The sequence below is a fragment of the Tiliqua scincoides genome, chromosome 4 (genome assembly GCF_035046505.1).
Source record: "Tiliqua scincoides isolate rTilSci1 chromosome 4, rTilSci1.hap2, whole genome shotgun sequence".
Taxonomy (NCBI): Eukaryota; Metazoa; Chordata; class Lepidosauria; order Squamata; family Scincidae; genus Tiliqua; species Tiliqua scincoides.
In genome coordinates, this window is record NC_089824.1 from 172,378,506 (window position 1) to 172,397,399 (window position 18,894).

General features: G+C 43.3%; 1 protein-coding gene across 3 annotated transcripts in view; it reads left to right on the top strand.

The window, feature by feature from the left end:
• Nucleotides 1–362: 362 nt before the first annotated feature.
• Nucleotides 363–18,894, top strand: part of ANKS1A (ankyrin repeat and sterile alpha motif domain containing 1A) — a 170,947-nt gene continuing 152,415 nt past the window's right edge. For all 3 annotated transcript variants that reach the window (XM_066622832.1, XM_066622833.1, XM_066622834.1), the window contains exon 1: nt 363–559. In XM_066622832.1, the coding sequence (XP_066478929.1) occupies nt 381–559 (179 nt within the window). In that variant the 5' untranslated portion in view covers nt 363–380. The remainder of the gene's footprint in view (nt 560–18,894) is intronic.

Below are 18,894 nucleotides of genomic sequence, written 5' to 3' on the forward strand. Positions count from 1 at the left end.
CAGGTAAGTGTGGATCGGATTGCAGCCTGAGAGCCCAGTCCTATGCGTGCCTACTCAGAAGTAAGCCCCATTGCAGTCAACGGGGCTTACTCCCAGGAAGGCGTGCATAGGCTCGCACCCTGCTCTCCTGGGAAGTGCAGCAGCCTGCCTGAGCGCGTCTTCCGAGGCTGCTGCAGCCACCCACTCGCGGAGCGAGCAGGGCTCAGCGCTGGACGAGCTCGCAAGGCTGGAGCCCCTTAGCGGCCGGGGGCAGGCTATGCTGGGCGAGGGGCGTGGTCTAGCAGGCCCCGCCCCGGAAGGACGCGCTGGCCCGGCGGAGGCGGCGGCGGCCGAGGACGGGTGTCGGAGGCGGGGGTGGCTTCCCGGGCCGGGGCCGGGCCATGGGGAAAGAGCAGGAGCTGCTGGAGGCCGCCCGTACCGGGAACCTGCCCGCCGTGGAGAAGCTGCTGTCGGGCAAGCGCCTCAGCTCGGGCTTCGGCTCCGGCGGCGGCTCCGGCTCTTCGGGGGGCGGCGGCAGCGGCGGGGGCGGCGGCGGACACCCGCTCTCCAGCCTCCTCAGGTAGGTGCCCACCAGGGGTGTGGCTGGCGCGGCCGACTGCGGGGGAGCCCGTGCCGCTCACTGGGCGGCCGGGGGTGTGTCTCGGTGCCTCGCCAGCGCCTCGAGGTGTGGCTCCCGTGGGTAGGGTCTCCGCCTCCCCCAGGCTCACGGGCACCTGGCGGCGGCTGCTGCTGGCCGTGTGTGGGGCGCCCGCGGTGTGGTGTCGGCAGCCCGAGCCCCTCAGGCGGCTCTTGCGAGGAAAGTCGGAGCCCAGCCTGTGCGTGTCTACTCGGAAGCAGGTCGCGTTGGAGGCAGTGGGGCTTACTCCCAGGAGAGGGTGGCTAGGGTTGTAGCCTCGGGCTCCGAGGGACTCACGCCGGCTGTGGGCGCGATGTTGGCATGGGGGTCTCGGGGCTTCCGGGTTCCCTGGAGAAGAAGCCTTCGGGCAGAAGTCTCGGCTGGCTGGAGGAGTGTCCGAAGCACTTTGCACGGGGAACGCTGGGGGGGGGGAAGCATCGAGAGGAGTGTGTGACCCTGGGAGCCCCCCCCTTGCTGGCCCCCCCTTTACTGAACCCCCAGTGTGAGTGGCTCATTTGGACTGACACCAACTGGACCTGTGGGATTGTTCCAAGTTACCTTTATTCTGCCAAGTTGTATTTATGTTCACCATGTCTTTTGGTAAGGGTTCTTTGTATTCTCAGTTTGGAGTGATGCTAAATAAGTTGGCTTTGCAGGTTTTTTTCTGTCTCTGTATGCCACAGATCTAGTCTTCAACTGGAGGGTTGTTGACCTAGACCAGGGGTGTTCAAGCATTTTGGCAGGAAGGCCACATTATCTCTCTGACACTGTGTTGGGGGCCAGGAAAAAAAAGAATTAATTTACATTTTAAATTTGAATAAATGTACATAAATGAATTTATTAGTGATGGAACTTATATGATTGAATGAAGGTCTTGCCGTAGCTCAAGGCCTGTAAAAGGCCTTGTACAAAGCAAGGCTGACCTTTTCTTCACTGGTGCTGCTGCAACACAGATATGAAACATCAAGCAGTGGAGGCAGCCTTGTCCCACAGCTCTCCAGGTGAGTGGTTGAACAGTTTCCCTCATGCCGAGAGCAGCTGTGTCATGCCAACATGGGCTCCAGCAAGTCTCCGAAGGACCAGAGGCTCTTTGGAGACTGGGGGATCCCCGCTGGCCAGATTGGGAGCCCCCAAGGACTGCAAGTGGCCCCAGGACCGAGGTTTGGGCACCCCTCACCTAGACCTAACCCCTTTCTGCCCAGCCCACAGAAGCTTTGATCCCTGTTGCGAAGTTGGACAGAAATGGTTTAAGATAGTGACGCTGTTGTTGCAACTTGCTATATTCTCTCTTCCCTCCCCCCCTTTTAAATTTTTAGTTTTTGAAGCTTTAGGAGTGTAAGAGATGGTGAGAATGAAGAAAGAAACATCTGTATGCATAGAGGGCAGATGTTAGTAGGGTAAATAAAGTTAAGTGTGTCTTGCTTGTGCTGTAAGAAGAGATTAAATGTTGCTTCCAGGCTTGAAAAGATTGGCAGATACTGCATTATAGAAATGTGTATCTTGTTAAGTTGTGCAGCTTCCAGATCATTGTGATATTCCTTTTCTTTTTCTTGTGAGTTCATGGCTAAATACTGATTTGTTTAATTTTCCCAAGCTTTCTCCTTTGTAGCTTTTTATACTAAAATGCTAGTGCTATGGCTTGTGGTGTCTCTCTTTATGATTTGGTTAGGAGGAATGTGGTCACCTGTAATGGCAAACTTAAAGAGCAGTAGCTGGTCTTGATGCCCCGTTAACTCTATACAATAACTTTAGATCTCATTAATATGTTATTTTTTTCTTGCCACTTCTTTCTACCTGGGAGCATATTCTACTGTACTCCGTTTAAAAATCTAACTCATTTCATCCTAACGTAATAGGTTTTAAAACAAATTTCTAAACATTTGTAAATAGGTTTAAAACATCTGAAATATAAAAGAAATAGAGTGCTAACCTCTGCATGCTGACTCGGAAGTCATACTGTGTTTAATAGGACTTTCTCCCAGGTAAATTTGCATAGGATTATAAATTTAACATGAGCTACATAGTGTCTTGTGCAGCCTTGGGAAAGACAACAAGGTATTTCCGTATGCAAATTTCTCAGTTTTCCAGTTGCAGAGCCTGATGCAGCTTCTTAGCTAAGGTTATTCAAAAAGAGTTTAAAGGCAGCACCTGAGTGCTCCTGCTGATATTGTCATTGTCCCTGCTGTAGGATAAGTTCTGGTGCTTTGCTCTGCCTTGGCTACACCCCTGCTGGTGACACATTAACTTCAGGGTCCTTGTGAAAATTGTAGCGTAACCAAGCCTAAAGTCTACTTTTCTTGATCTAACATGTTGCATAGTGTCATTTTTTACCTTTACATAGATGACTAACTGGGAGCCACTGCAGTGACTTTACAAAAAGGGATGAAATTTTCAGGGGTCTGAAAACAAATTTCTTACAGGACTAATAAAACAATGCCTTTTATTTTTAACCAAAAATAATGATATAACATGCAAATTTTTTGGTTTGCTAGAATACTTAAAGTGGGGGACAACAATGTTTCTAGGTATGATGAAATAAACCAGTCCATAGTTTTAACAGTCTGAAGATGGAATAGAGGCAGTAGTTATCAGAGTTGTGGCACAGTACTATGCATGTTATCACAGAAGTAAATTATATGGGTTTCAATGGGCCTTACTCCCAGTAAATTTGCAAAATTGCAGTCTGTCTTCCAGCCCTTGAGTAATACTTTGTAATTTGCCTTCTAATTTATATCCAGAAGTTAATGTCCAGTATTGCTGGTATAAGGGGTGTCATGGTTTTCTTCTCTGCTTTTTAAGAGTTATGATTAGTATTTGAGGTGGATCAGGATAACTGCATCTATTTCCCTTTTCAAAGGGAGAGTAACCATTGCTTCTCTCTCCCAGACGGATAATTCAGTTGTTGCAGATGGATAACTTTTTGCACTGACATAATGAATTAAACACACCTGTAAACTACTGTATAATAAAACTGCTACAAATTGGAGATTCCGTTCTCCCTTTGTCTTATTTAAAATCCAGCCTGTAAAAGACTTTTGGTGAACTTGATATTGTGGCCCTAATAAAGACACCTTGCTAGAATTTTTCTAATGGACCAACGCAGTTACATGAGTGCTTGTCTAAAATGTCAATCTTCTACATTTTGTCTTCAATTTTAGTTTTCTTGCCTATAGCTTATTCATTTTCTGATCTACAAAGTCCTTTCCACAGTAGTAGAATGACCAATATCCCATATTTGCCTTGTAGTGTCAACTATGAAACTTTTTAATCCCCTATTTACATTTGATACTGCATACTATGGCAAGTTGTTGTGACTCTGCACTCTTGGGGTAGCTGCTTTCTATACCAGCTAAAGTGCCACTGGTGTTTGATATCCTTTGCATCAGGGGTTACCAAACTTTTTAGAGGTCATAGGGGCTGCTGTCTTATTTATAAATGTGGCTGTAATGGTAACTGGGCAGCAGTGTGCCCCCCTCCCAAATAGTTTGGGATGCACATAGCCTAATCTGTCCTGTCAGTTTTGTGACCCATCAAAAGTTGGTTCATAACCCACTGGTGGGTCCTAGACCTACATTTGGGGAATTAACTGCTTTGCATCAATATGTGTAACATACATGGTCTAGCATGGTTTGAGCCCATGGGATTTTTATGGCAGGAGCAAATACCTCCATAAGCCACCTGCCTCATTTAAGAGGAAAGGAGAGGGGGAGATCCCCCTCCCTCTGGAACCACAGTATCCTCCTTCTCCATCTAGTGTTGAAAAAATTTAAAAACCACCTCACTCCCTCTGTACATGGCTAGGGAGAATCTGGGTACAGCGATCCTGCCTGTTCCTTCTTTGCTGCCACCATTCTGTGCAGGGACGTTCTTTAAAATCCACAAAATGAGTAGAGCATGCTGTGGTCTTCCTGTTCATTTTAAAGAAGACCCAAATGGAGAACAAGCAAGGAGATGACAGAGGAGATAATAGGTGAGATTGCTTTGCCTTACCTCTCCCTGCCCTGAATTGCAGCTGAGTAGGTAGAGAGTGAGGCAACAGTGGTGGCCCTGCCAGCTTTTGTTTTTCCCCATGTTTGTTCAGCACTGCTGGAGGAAGGAGGAGGCTCGTGCTTTCCCAATCCTCTTCTTGTTTGTTCTTAGTGAGCTGGAAGAGGATCAATGTACCAACCTGATCAGTAGCAGGTTGAAAGAGGGTGGCCAGCAGATTGGGGACACTCATCAGTTCATCAATCCCCCAAGGTACCTCTCAATGTGCTGCCTTCATGTTTTGTCATCTGTGGGCCAGTGCTGCATATTACCTGTTAAAGACTTCTATCAAACCTGGACATTTTGCCTTCAACTTTTTATCTTAAGCATTTTAGAACTATTAAATGACTTTCTTGAAGTGAAAATTATCTAAACATCTTAATAGTTTCATCTTCACCTTGTGACTTTCCTAGGTTTCCAATACCCCTAAGCAGGTTTCTGATCGTCCTATGTTACAAGCCCAAGTCCTACAAACATGTAATGTGAGTAAACCATTGGACTCATTAGGAGAGCTTGTGTGCTTTTGAAGTTAAATGCATGTTACTTGGACTAGAGCCTGTGTCTTGGCATGTGGATACATCATGTTTTGAAGCATGGCTTGAATACCTGGAAGGATGGAACTGCTGAAAGTCTTTAGATTGGAAACTAAAAGTGTATCTGCCCCAGAGCAAATTAGTTTTTACAGTGTCTGAGAATCTGGCATGGTCCCTATAGACATCGAATTAGCTTGCTCAGTTTTCTAAAGTAGGCTTGGGTGATTCTAAGCAGAACTTCTTTTGTTAAATGTGATACATAAGCAATAGCTTATTGTATCGTAAACACGCTTGCTGTGAGATGCTAGAAAGCAGTTAGGACAATATTAAACAGTGTCCCAAACTGGTGTTGGTTTCTTAAAAAGAACTGCACCTATTGTTGGAGAAGAAGATTTTTCAATTTGCCAGTGTGACCAGTGCCTTAAAAGCTTTTCCCAAGAGCAAAGAAGCTTCAATGAGATTGTTTCAAAAGATTGAGGAGGGATGTCTGATCTTCATGATTGCAAACATTTCATCACTCCTGAGTTGAACAGAAGGAGTATGAATCTTGATCTACTCAATAGCTGAGAGAATGAGAGCTTCTGTATGACCTTGAGGCTTTTGAGGGAGTGCATGCGTGATTGCTGTGCAATTCTGTTCCTTTGCTATGCACTATCTGCCCTGCAGCATGTTGGTATTAATGTTGATCATGGTCTCAAAGGCCTGTTGTATTGTAATTGGCTAACTCATTTCTTCTCTTATAGTTCAGGGACATCTAGCCTTTTGTGCAGCCATTTTCAACCACTGTGCTGTGGCACACTGGTGTGCTGCAGGTGGTCTGCAGGTGTGCCTCGGGAGTTTGGGAGAGGATGATTTGTTAGTAGGGCCACTGGGGGATGTGAGCCCCTGGTGTCAGTGTGGTGTGCCTTGTCAGTTGTCAAAAAACTGATGGTGTGGCTTGACAGTTTTAGTGCCTTGTCAGTGTGCCATAAGATGAAAAAGGTTGAAAATAACTGCTAGTGTGTTCTACATACTGGAAAGTATATTGGAACTGGCACACTGCAGAGGAAGGGCTATTTAAGTTAATCTTTCTCTCATACAGAATGTTACCAGTAAACAAGGAATTGGAATGAAGGGAAATCGAAATTATTTAAGGTCAATTCAGTGCTAAATGATCTAGGTGGACTGAGATAGTTGCTCCTAGTGTTAGACTTTGCCATTATCCATCTCCACCACTGCTCCTATTCTCCTTATTGTTTCCCACACACCCTATGCAACTTTCATTACCACATCCCATGCCATTGCAGGGGATAACTTGGCAGTGGGGGGAGGGAAGCACAATTAGTTTGGTAGGGAGGAGAGACCAGGGAAGGTGACTTGTGCTGGTGGTACACTCTGGATGCTATCCACAGTTTTTAGGCACTACGGAAAAATAGACTTTTCATGCTTAGGTTTGTTTTTCACTCTTAGCTATAGGTCCATACAGGGCTCGTATATTTACCGTGTTTCCCCGATAATAAGACACTGTCTTATTATTTTTTTTGGACAGAAAAACACCAGAAAGCTTATTTTCAGGGGAGGGCTTATTTTAATGAACATTGACAGCAATTTTAATAAACAGGTAAATGTGAACAAATCATGCCCCCTGAGTTCTTCTTTTATCCTCCATCATGCCCCCTGAGTGCTTATTTTATCCTCCATCATGCCCCCTGAGTTCTTCTTTTATCCTCCATCATGCCCCCTGAGTGCTTATTTTATCCTCCATCATGCCTCCTGAGTTCTTCTTTTATCCTCCATCATGCCCCCTCACTCCCGCTTACATACCGGGTTTTTATGTTGTCCTGCCTCAGCTCTCCTCCGCGGCACTGCTCTCAATGGCGCCAGCAAGCAAATCACTGGGGAAGAACAGGATGACGCGCTCACTGCTGCAGCTCTGATTGGATGCAGCTCGGAGCGCGGCGTGCGTTTCACCCGGGGGGGGGGGACGGTGCATACAGAGGGTACCGTAATGTAGCGTGTAGCGCAGGGGATCACCTTCACTACAGTAGCAATCTCAATAGGGCTTATTTTCGGGGGAGGGCTTATTTTAGAGGAATCTTACACAGTAAGGGGAGGGCTTATTTTCGGGATAGGTCTTATTATCGGGGAAACACGGTAGTTGTTTGAAACTTAAATAAATTGGATGATGCTTGATCTCTTATTTTTCTCCTGTATCTGAGACTCCATTACCACCAGTTAACATTGTGGTGTTCTGAGCACCACTATCATGCTATGTAATGGGCCTCTTTGCTCTCTAAATCTGGGAAAGGCATTCTCATGCTTCACTCCCTAGGTGGGACACAGCAGCACAGAGCTATAGTGGCTGTGTGTTGAGACAGTGCACTGTTATAGAGACAGTGCAAGTGCCACTGTATATAGGGGCGAGGTTCAAAGGTAGTTTGTCTTGACTGCTCACCTGGGTGTCATTTCTGCTTACCATGCCAAGTTATAACTTGCATGATTTAATTACTATTAAATGTACATTAAAATATTCATAGGATGCACTTCATTCCAAAATGTTGTACATGCAAGTACAGTTTCGTTTTTACTTGAGATGAATCCCAATTGAATCAGCCCTTTGATTCATTTGCTGGGAACAAAAGTGTTTAAGCTTACGCAAGGAGTTTACGCTGTCCCCGTGGAATTCATAACAGCCTCATGTTATATCACAAACTGCTGTAGTAGGGATTGCCTAAAGTTTTGTTAACTTTTCACAAAAGTAGTTTTATTATTTTGCATGGGTTTATAGACTGATATTATGGATTGGTAGTTAGCAAAAAGAATGAGAAGCAAGCAATTGAAATGGATATTTCTCATAATGGAGAGAGGTAAGAAGTGGGGTCTCGCCAAATGTGTATTGAGACTGGTGTTGCTTAATATATTTAAATGATCAGAAGTTGGAGATTTGTAGCGGACTGACTAAATTTGTATGTAACACCAAACCATTCCAATCAGTGAAAGCTCAAGCAGACTGTGAAGAAATTCAGCAGAACTTCTCTAATTGGGACAAATGGACAACAGTTGAGGTTCATTGTGAGTGTAAAGTGATGTACATGGGACAAAAACACTTAACCTCACATACACATTGATGGGGTCTGAAGTGGTGGTAACTCAGCAGGAAATAGATCCTGGGGTTGTAATAGATAGCTCAGGGAAAATGTTGTTACTCAGTGTGTTTTGCTGTGAAGGCAAATTCTATGTTGGGGATTACACAGGCCAACACACATTTTGCTGTCTTCAGTTAGGCCTGTTTCTGGGTATATTTGGGGAACTGATTCAAAAAATGGCATCCGTTTTGCCCTATCATGTGTAGTTTTGAGATACAGCATAGCTATGTTAGTGAATGGTTTAAGCAGCTTCCTCATGAGGAAGACTACGCCATGGTTTCCTCACAAGGAAGCTTCTTGAACCGTTCACTAATGAGGCTATGCCGTGTCTCTGAAACTAGATATAATAGGAAAAAACTGATGTCTTTTTTTGAATCGGCACCTCTAATTCATATAAAACCAACATTTGAAAAATGTTTTTCTGACCCTCAGTTTTGCAGACCTGTGGTTGGACAAGAGATTGGACTAAAACATTCTATGTAATACTTTTATTATACATGGTGCAACTTCATCTGAAGTACAGCTGGAGGCTGTTTATTCATGGATGTGGCTCAATGTGGGTACCCTGGACCCATGTTGAGGCAGACTTGGCTCCACCTGAACCCTTTGAAGGGCTTTCCGAAGCCTGGAGAGACAGCACACGTCCAGGCTAGAGAAGAGCCCGGAGAGGTGAAAAAATGCCACGTCCAGTTTCCTGAGGGAAAGAGGAAGTGGCGTTTTTTCACCACTATGGGTCATTCTGAAGCCCACAGAGGCAGCAGGTGGATATGTGCTGCCTTTCTGGGCTTCAGAAAGCCCTCTGGAGGGGACCAGAGTGCAGCTCCAGTTTCCTTTGGATAGCTTAAAGGAGCAAATATCGCTGATTTTGTTATCTGCTCTGTTCAGGATCCGCGGGGTGTCTGAGAATGGATCCCCTGCAGATACCGAGGCCCCACCTATACTTGGTGAACTATGTGTAGTTCCTCAAGAAGGACCCTATAGAAAAGGGCAACCAAAACAATAAAGGAGATTGAACACTTTCTTCATTAAATGTTTAAAACATTCTTATGTATTACTCTTTGACTCAGAAAAGTAACAGTGGTCATAGGGCAAGTAATATAGGGGTTTTAAACCACCTTGGGCTGACCTACCTTTCTGAACCTAACAGTTATAAATATTTTTAAATAAGTACCAGAGTAGATGCATCCCTGGTCTGATCCAGCAGGGTTGGTATGACATCTTGACATCTTGAAACCTGAAAAAAGTGCCCCAAAAGCCCTGTTCTGTGTGTTCCCAGTAGGTTCTGTTGATTTTTGTGGGAGTTGCTCCCAAGTTAGTGGCTAATCTTCATGACAAATATTAATGTTTTGAATATTATTGCCTTCTTTTTAGTTCCTAGTATATGCAGGTACCAAACCCAATGACCTGTCCAGCAGACAGTAAAGGCAGTTTTCTGCTTCGTTCTGTTTTTCCTCTTTCCCAGGTAGACAGAAGCACAATGAGGACAGTTAAGGACCCTTAGCAGCATCTTTATTGAACCTGGAAAAGCACCCTATAGCTGATATAGGTTTTATTATAGGTTTTATTATCTGTCATAGCAGAGCTGAAAGCCTAGTACTTCTGAGATCTTGTTTAAAGGATTGGAAGCCCAAAGTGACCTAGACTTCCGGTAATGAGTTTTATGAGAGATTAGGATGGGAAAGCACAAAGAATTAAGTCCAAAAGTCCTCAAAACCACTTTTCTTTGAAGTGTAGCAATTGCAAATGTGCAAGCAGAGCTAGACTGTGGAAAATGCTTTGAAAACCCATGGTGTTGAGAATCATGCACCTAATTTTAACAATACCAAAAGCATATTGGAGATCTGATTAATAGGAGCCCTGAAGAGTTGCAAAGAAACAACGGAGAATGAGAGAGAAGTTCATTATATAAAAATAAACACGTGTGTGTACATGCAAACAAATTGTCTAACAAATTGGTGTTTTGATGTAGTAGGCGAGTGCACTGCTGCCTTCTCACTGAAAATTGTGTGTGGTAGTAGTTGCAAAATTACATATAGGGAAATGATCTTGCATTTTCCTAAAATATCTCCAGTAGTATTCAGCAAAATTGTGGTAGTTGTATCATAATGGCGAAGAAATATCTTGAGACTAAGCTTCATGCTTGGCCAGATCACATGGTATGGTATTTCTGGGGCTCAAGGGCTTGTGATTGCATATCAGGAATAGCATTTGTTTCCCTGTATTAAAAAAAAATACACATAGAAAGCTAACACATCAGAGGAAGAACTAAGTTAGAACTGGTAGGGTAGTTCTTGAAAATGTTTCACAGAAATTTTACATGCATGTGGAGGAGGATTGTTTTTTCAAGTGTTCAAATTCAGGGAAGATTTATGTGGTTTGTCTGAGTAGTACAGTTTGGCAGTTTTCCGTTATCCATTTCACCTATGAGAACAAATAGAAACTGAAGATGTTCTGTGACATTGCTTGCTACCGCTTTTCTCTTGGTCAATATACAGGTGGAGCCTATTTATCTGAGTTCATTCCGTTCTGTGACTCGGCGTGATTAACAAAAAACACATTGTGCTAAATTCCATAGAGGTAAACAGATACGCTGCAGCCTGACACTTGGGGCTGGAAGGAAACTAAGGCAGCTGTTCTCAATCCCTCCGCCTCCCCTTTCCCCACTCCGTACTCAGCCCTCCCTATTGCTAGCTGTCCCTGCTTTTTTCACAGGTAGGATGCTGAGCTTTTAAGAGTCCAGTCCTATGCATTTCTATTCAGAAGTAAACCCCATTGTAGTCAATGGGGCTTACTCCCAGGAAAGTGTGAAGAGGATTGTAGCCTAAATCTCATGCTTTGCTTGCTGGGAAGGCTTGCTAGCTGGGCTGTTTTGTTTTGTAGCTGGAGCCTGCACCATGGGGGGTGGGAATTCAGCAAACACTCCCTGGGTTTTTTAAAGCAATCCCCTCTGTTGCTACCGAACCTGTGTGTGTGTGTGAGAGAGAGAGAGAGAGAGAGAGAGAGAGAGAGCGCGCGCGCGCGCGCTTCACCTTGCTGCATGTGCTCTGGCTACAGAGGTTTTCCGCCCCCCCTTCCCCTCTTCAGTCTCTTTGCTGGCACAGGGCTCCAAGAGTGTTACTATTCCTTCAAAAGGGGAGCCTCTTCCATGGCTCCAGGGCTATTTCCCTGCCTGGGCCAGGTGCCTTTTTGCAGTGTTTTGGGCTGCCTGGAAATGGAGCTAGAAGCCATTGCAGGGCAAAGGAGGCAAAGGTGTGTGTGACATTCAGTTTCCCCTACCCCATTAGCATTGAGACAAATCTGCAGATAAAAAATATGCGGATAAATAAGTTGCACCTTTGCATGTGGGAAGAGTTTTGAGGACCAATTTCATTTTGTGAGAACTGTATTAGAATATGCCTTAGGCAGGTGCTTCAGCATGGGAAAGGCGAGGAAATAAAATAAGGGTCAGATCTGTAGGAAAGTGGTTCCTGCTTTGGTAATACATGAGATAACACGTGACTCGTGTGATATGAGATAGCTTGCCATTGCATTGTAGGAGCCATACCATGTCTTCAACTCTGAGTAATAAGACTAGTTAGTTTGATTAAGGGAGAAATATTAAATTCAGGGGTTCTTGAAACAGTTAAAATGTTCTTCACAAAAATGAATCTGCCTATATTTACTTCATAACATTGTCTTATTTGAAGCTAGAGATTCTGAACAGATCCTGATTCAAGTATCCTTGGTCTCTTAAATTTCCAGGTGTTTCTTTTGGTCGTAATTGGATAGGGACTCCATATACATGAATACCTGCTGATTTGGGAGGTTGCCTCAGTGTGCACATAACTGCGTTTTCCTCACTGTTGACCATGTTGCTTTGTATACAAACTTTTAAAAAATGGTGTGCCAACTTGCTGTGGACTCGGCCATCAAACTGGCTCCTTATGGGTTTTACATAATTTCTGAGTGGAAACAGCATTCCATGTTTATTCTACATGGTTTTAAAAAACGGCTGGCTATTATTTTTAAGGTTATGGGAAGTAATAGGACCAAGTTGTGGAAGAAAGCTTTGTGCATGAATGGCAGTGTAGAGGCAACTAGTTGCACTGTACTCAAATGTTTGGTGCAATATGGCATAGATAAAACTGTGCACAAACCTCTGGTTTACCTATGCACCTACCTGCTGGTCTTGGAGGCATATTGAATCCCGATTGCTCTTCTGTATGTCTACAAGGCCCCTATTGATCTAACTGACCCCTCTCCAAATTCAAATGGAGACTTCTTTACTCCTGCAGGTAACTGTGTATACTGATGCCTTTGTCATTTCTTCAATAGATGGTTACTCCATACTCTTCTTTACCAACTGTAGAGTATGGAGTAACCATCTATTGAAGAAATGACAAAGGCATCAGTATACACAGTTACTGATATAACAAAATTGTGTTAGTTTTCACTCATCTGAACTTAGTGCTGCTGTGATTAATGATGACCTGTTGCCCAGTTGAACTGTCTGGTATTCCACAGTTGTATCGCAAACAATTGTTAACTAGGCAAACCTTGCTTGATCGTGTAAGAAATGCCAAAGGCTTTAGGTGTATACCCATTTTTTTCCCCAAGCACAAGCACACAAGTGAATATTTTGCTCAACATCTTTATTTTGATCTACTTACTGTTTTTGTATACTCCTTTTGAGTATATAGTTTCAGGAAAGGAGGCTTGACTGGCACCTTCTTACTGGTCTCTTTGGTCTATGATCTGGCATCTAACAACATGGATATGGTTTGTAGTAGCCACTGGTCATTTATGTTCCACCTTTGTGATTGCAATAGCTGATGCCACTTGCATCCATTACTGTTGGTTTGGGTGTGTGTGTGTGTGTGTGTGTGTGTGTGTGTGTGTGTGTGTGTGTGTCATGGGCAACTTATGATCGTTTGCTTGAAAGCATTTCAGGAGAGAACTGACCCTTTTCGTGTTCCACTGAAGAGAGATTTTTACATAGAGAACTTGGCCTACTTCATTTGTTTCCTTAGGGAAGGGCTTGCCCAAATTAGCACATTATTGAAAATTACATAGCTCTTGAACTTTGTCCTGGCTACTTGCTTGCTCCCCTTAGGAGAAATGAGGGCATTTGTCCTGGGTATGCTTTGATTGTTTAGAATGAAGGCACTTATGAAATCAAGAATTGTGTGTTAAAGTAGTGTGTTAAACACTAATGTCAATTTGTTAGTCCCAGAGTTAAACTGGAGAGGTTGATTGTTACTTCTAAGATGTTACAGTATGTGGAAGTAATCCTTCCCTCCACCCTGCCCCACCCTAAAGGTTGAAACAACCTTGACTGACTTGTTTCTATAGCAACTGAAGCTTGCTCATAAAGACTTTCTGAAAAATGAGTGCAGTGCAGCTTTACATATTAAGACCATAACAGCATTGTCAAATAGTATGAAAAAGAAAAAGGGGAGGGAATGGTATGATTATGCCTATCTGACAGAAATTGGAGTGACTGTGTTAACTGTGTTCAGGCCCCCATGCCTTGTTCTAGTAGCTGATGTATCTCTCTGTGCTATTTGACCAGCCATTTCAGTAAAGCAGCACACTTTGCCTTCTGAGATTTTGCTATCATTAGGGCTATAAAATGGTACTCTCTTGATCACCTTCTGCAAGGCTTCTGAATATAACCTTTACATCCACTAGTAAAATGTGCATTAGGCAAGGCCAGCTTGTGTCTGTAGGAAGTCAGTGTTTTGCAATTCAGAGTTCCTTAGATCACCACCCTACCAACTCTGAGAACATAGCTCTTTTTTAAAAGCATGAAATACCACTTAAATATCTATGTTTCTCCATTTGAACCTTTCCAGGATCTTCCCAATGCTTTCAGCTTTCTCTGTAATCATGGAATTGTACACATTTTATGTTTAAAAGTGGACTTCCCAGGATTCTGCAGAAATGGTTGAATTTATTTTCTGCAAGATGCAGTTGGTGTTCATTTGTTATTACTTATTTTAAAAAATTATATCCTGCCTTTCCTATGCTGGAACAAATGTTCAAGGCTGCTTAAGGACAAAAAAGACACAATATAAAACAAATAAAATCATAAGATCAACAACAAATTGGAGGAGAACAACTATTTATAACCTAAGCACTGCTATAGAGACACGGGGGACAGATGCATCACCCAAACGCAAGATGGAATAAAAACATTTTCAGCCCTCAGCAAAAGACTATGAGGGAGTGGGGACGTTCTTGGCTCCCCTAGTAGGGAATTCTATAGTTGTGGAATTTAAGGTTGTAAGAATGAGAACTATATGTGCATTACATTTTGTCTTGTGCGTTCGAATCTCTGCTTTTCTACCTCTTCCAATATTCAATAATTTCTTTCCCTCATTTGGAAGATACCCCAAACTTAGGGAGTGTATGCATCTGTTGGCTAGAGAAGGATGTAAATGTGTATTTGATGAGATGGAGATGTGCAGTAACAGGAGGCACCAAACACTTGGTTTTTCCTTTCCCTCCTCAGCAACATCTTGGCTAAAGCAGTCCTAAATTGTGTTAATTATTAGTGTACTATTTCTGCCGAGAAGTATTTTTGTAAGTATCTACCCCAATGTTTCTCAAACTGTGGGTCAGGACCCACTAGGTGGATCGCAAGCCAATTTCAGGTGGGTTCTCATTCATTTCAGTGTGCATTTTTAAAAATAATATGTTGGACTTGATGGTATGTGACAACATTTTGGGAAAAGTTTCATACCTGACCTTTTAGTAGGTTACCATGTGTATGCTTTTAACAATGACAGTCAGTGGGTAAGTGTGGATAGAATTGCAGTCTTTGGGATGTTTGGGAATTTTTTTTAACAGATCAGCAACTGCTTCAGAAGGATCTATTCAGAGGGATCCATTCAGAGGAAGGATCTATTTTAAATATTTTTTTAAATTTATACTTATTGTAAACTTTTCATTCACTTATCTTAGATATGTATAGGTATCTAAGGTATAGATATCCTACATACCTATCTACGTATAGATAGATATAAGAAATTTCTGCCAATAAATCCAGTGTAAATCATCTCCTTGCCTTTTCTATGGATTGGTCAGGGCTGTCGATTCAGCCTGGGAAGCCCAGAGGAGAGCAAGAGGACAATGCAGAGATAATTAAGGGCTGTTAGTCTCTGCAAACTACAGCCAAAGTTAACCCTTTCACTCCTTCCTGAGAAAATGTAAGCCAGGGCTCAACACTTCCATTTAAATCAAGCAAACCTCATTCCCTTTGGCAGGATAACACCCAACCCTTTTGCACCCTTGTTCCATTTTGCAAATGTTTGGCAAAGGACTGGTTTTTAAAACACCAGGATTTAATCCTCATTTCCATCTGAAATAATGTCCCAGGCTACAATTCAGTGCACCATTACTTAAGAATAACACCCATGGAAAGAAATGGGTCTATTTCTGAGTAAATCGATTTGTAACTATGTGTAACTGTGCTTGCTCATACTCAGTCCTTTTTGCTTGTGTCTCTGCTATGAACTGAATTGCACATTTATGTTGTCCGTTATGTGTATGTCTGTTATGTGTTGTCCGTTATATGTAGAGCCTCTTGCTTAACACACCAGGCAACTTAAAAAAGGATTTGATTAATGGTTCTACTGGTATGTTGTTTACAGTGCACTTACTCTGATAGTGTTTACAAAAAGGTTGTGAAGACCAGAATTTAAAAAGTTAATGATCACGATCCTGGTGACTCCCTTGGCTAGATCTGTCGCAAGGATCTTCTCCCTCATCTTCAGGATGGTCCCGATGGTGGATGGATTCCTCCCGTACTCCCTGGCGAGGTCTGTCACTTGCATGCCTCCGTCGTGCTTCCGGTTGATCTCCTTCTTCATTTCTAGCGTAATCTTCTCCTTTGTCCTCTTCCCGGCCTCTGCAGGAGCAGCCTTCTTGGGACCCATGTCAGCACAGTTGCTACGTTCACAAAAACAAAAGGCAGTGTTTCACATCCGCTTCACACACACCTTCCCACCCCTGGCCAAACCTGCCCGGGACAAACAAGTGGCATAACAGCCCCCCCCAACACAGGAGAACAAATGCACATGGTGAAGCTAAGCTCCCTACCTTTCCACTGCTTGAGATGTCCCTGTGAAGAAGCTCCTTAAATCCTGGTCTGGAAAAGCAGTTGCAAATGAGTTCCACAGATTCCCCAAACTGCTGGAAAAACTCCCCTAACCTCCCCAAAACAGCAGCTCAAAACTGGCCAGCTGGCCCCCCAAAACGTACCTCAAACGCTGGCCACCACTTCCCAAAAGTTATGAAAAGTTCAAAGAAACTTACCTTAACTGCTGGTAGTAGGTTCCCCAAACCTCTGCAACTTACCCCCCCAAACCCCCCCCCCAAATCCCCAAACCCTCAAAAAAGTTTGGAAAATGTGGGGAAGATGTTCAGAACAGCTCACCAAATGGTGGCAAAAAAGTTCTGAAAACCTTCCAAAAATCTTCCAAAAAGGCTTGCTAGGAGTTGGTGAACTGCTCAGAACAGTTGACCAAAGACAGAGTTCGCCCACAGCACAGGCCACAGTTGCTCCTCGAAGTAAACTCTGGAACTGCAGGTGGAGAAGTGAGCCCAGGCTGCATTGGGGAGGCTTCTTAAACCTCCAGGCACAATGCATCCTGGGTATTAACGGTTGTGCGATTTAAAACAAACCAAAACAAAAAAAAAATTTGTCTTGCGAAGCACGGTCATTAAAATTTGTCTTGCAAGTCACCAAAAAATCGCAAAACGCTTTTGTCTTGTGAGTTTTTCGTTGTGCGAGGCATTCGTCTTGCGAGGCACCACTGTACTTCTGAGTAGACATACATAGGCTTGGTGTCTGTGTCAGCTTAACCAAGGATCTAAACCTTTCTCTTTTTCCTCCCCCTTCAAAAAAGAAAAAAAGCCTTTGGCTTTGTCTAAAAAAATGGATTAAAAAATAAAAATACCCATTCCTTTGCAGCCATCCCCCTTTTTCCTCCTGCCTCCTTTTTTTCTTGGGGGGGGGTTTTTACTTCCCATGTTGGCTGCTATTGTTTGCAGCCAAAAGCTTTACTAAAGGCACAATCCTAGCTAGGTCTACTCAGAAGTAAGTCCTATTGTGTTCAATGGGACTTACTCCCAGGAAAGTGAGGTTAGGCTTGCAGCCAAACAGTCTCTGGGTCTCAGTTTGCATCAGTATGCAATTAGCAGATACACACAAAACAAAGTCTTCCCCTCTCCCAGCAAATTCATCACTTCTCCCTGCTCTTTCCAAAACCCTCCAAGTGTGCTGCTAACAAACTCAGGGCACAATCCTAACCAGGTCTACTCAAAAGTAAGTCCTATTTTGTTCAGTGGGGCTTACTCTCAGGTAAGTGTGGTTAGGATTGCAGCCTCAGTGTGCTGGCCGCTGTTTTTTTTGTTTCTAGTGTATAATAACACCTTCATCCCCATTTTGGAGGCAACTGAGGTGAGATGTTGTAATGGGGAGCCCTGGCCAATAGCCACAAGGATCAGGGGAGCTGCTGGCCAGAAAAGTTCAAGAACCACTGCTCTACAATTTAACTTTCTGCTACTCTTTAGGAGTTAAAAAGTACCTTCAAAATGCTTTGTGTAAATCAGTGTTGTATATTTTGCTTTAGCTACTACTAGTATAAAGGTTTGCTATGAAAACATGCATACCAAGACTGAGCTACAGTAGATGTGTGTATGCATTATTGTGAAAAGCTTTACTTTCCTGCCACATGCTTCCTTAGACAAATGTTTTGCAGTTGTCCTTTCCAAATAAGACGAAATCATTAAGGTTGATCATTTAGATTGAAATGGGGAGCATCCTCTTCACTATGATGTATGATGTGGCATTGTGCTTTATATGGGATCTCTGATTAGCTAAGATTGCCCGCTTAATAAAAAATGTTGGAAGAGCAGATATGTAAAAAGGCCAGTGAGAGTCATGAAACTGCCTCAAAACTTGACATGTTCCTGTTGAACTGAATTCAGTTCAAGGCCTTCTTTGATAATAAATTGGCAATGTAAAGGATGGGGGTGGTGGTAAAGGAGACCTGCAGAATCTCAAACCATGATCAGTATCTTGGGGTAGCATTGCTGTGTCCTATTTCCTTTTTAATTTTGTACCCTTCAAACTGTCTATTTTCAGAGTAATAGTTAAACTTGAACCTGCTCAGTAGATGTTTCTAAAAGGAAATTGCTTGTGCTGTAGATAATACAATAGCAACTTCAGTTCAGATGGACTAATGAATGTGACAAATGCAGCTATTTATGTAATAGCTTAAATCCTGACAACTTTGATTCTTTTGTGTCAGTTCATATGTACAGTTCACTTCCAAATTGGCCTTTTCAGCCACATTAGACGCTGTTCCAGAACCACCATTCAGAGTGTGGTACCATAGTCTTCTGAGACTGAAGGATGCCAACACATATGTACAGAAATATTCCCTAATTCTGTGTTTTTTAAAATCCTTATTTTCTAGAGGCAAAAAATGCAAATATATTAAGAACATAAGAACAGCCCCACTGGATCAGGCCATAGGCCCATCTAGTCCAGCTTCCTGTATCTCACAGCGGCCCACCAAATGCCCCAGGGAGCACACCAGATAAC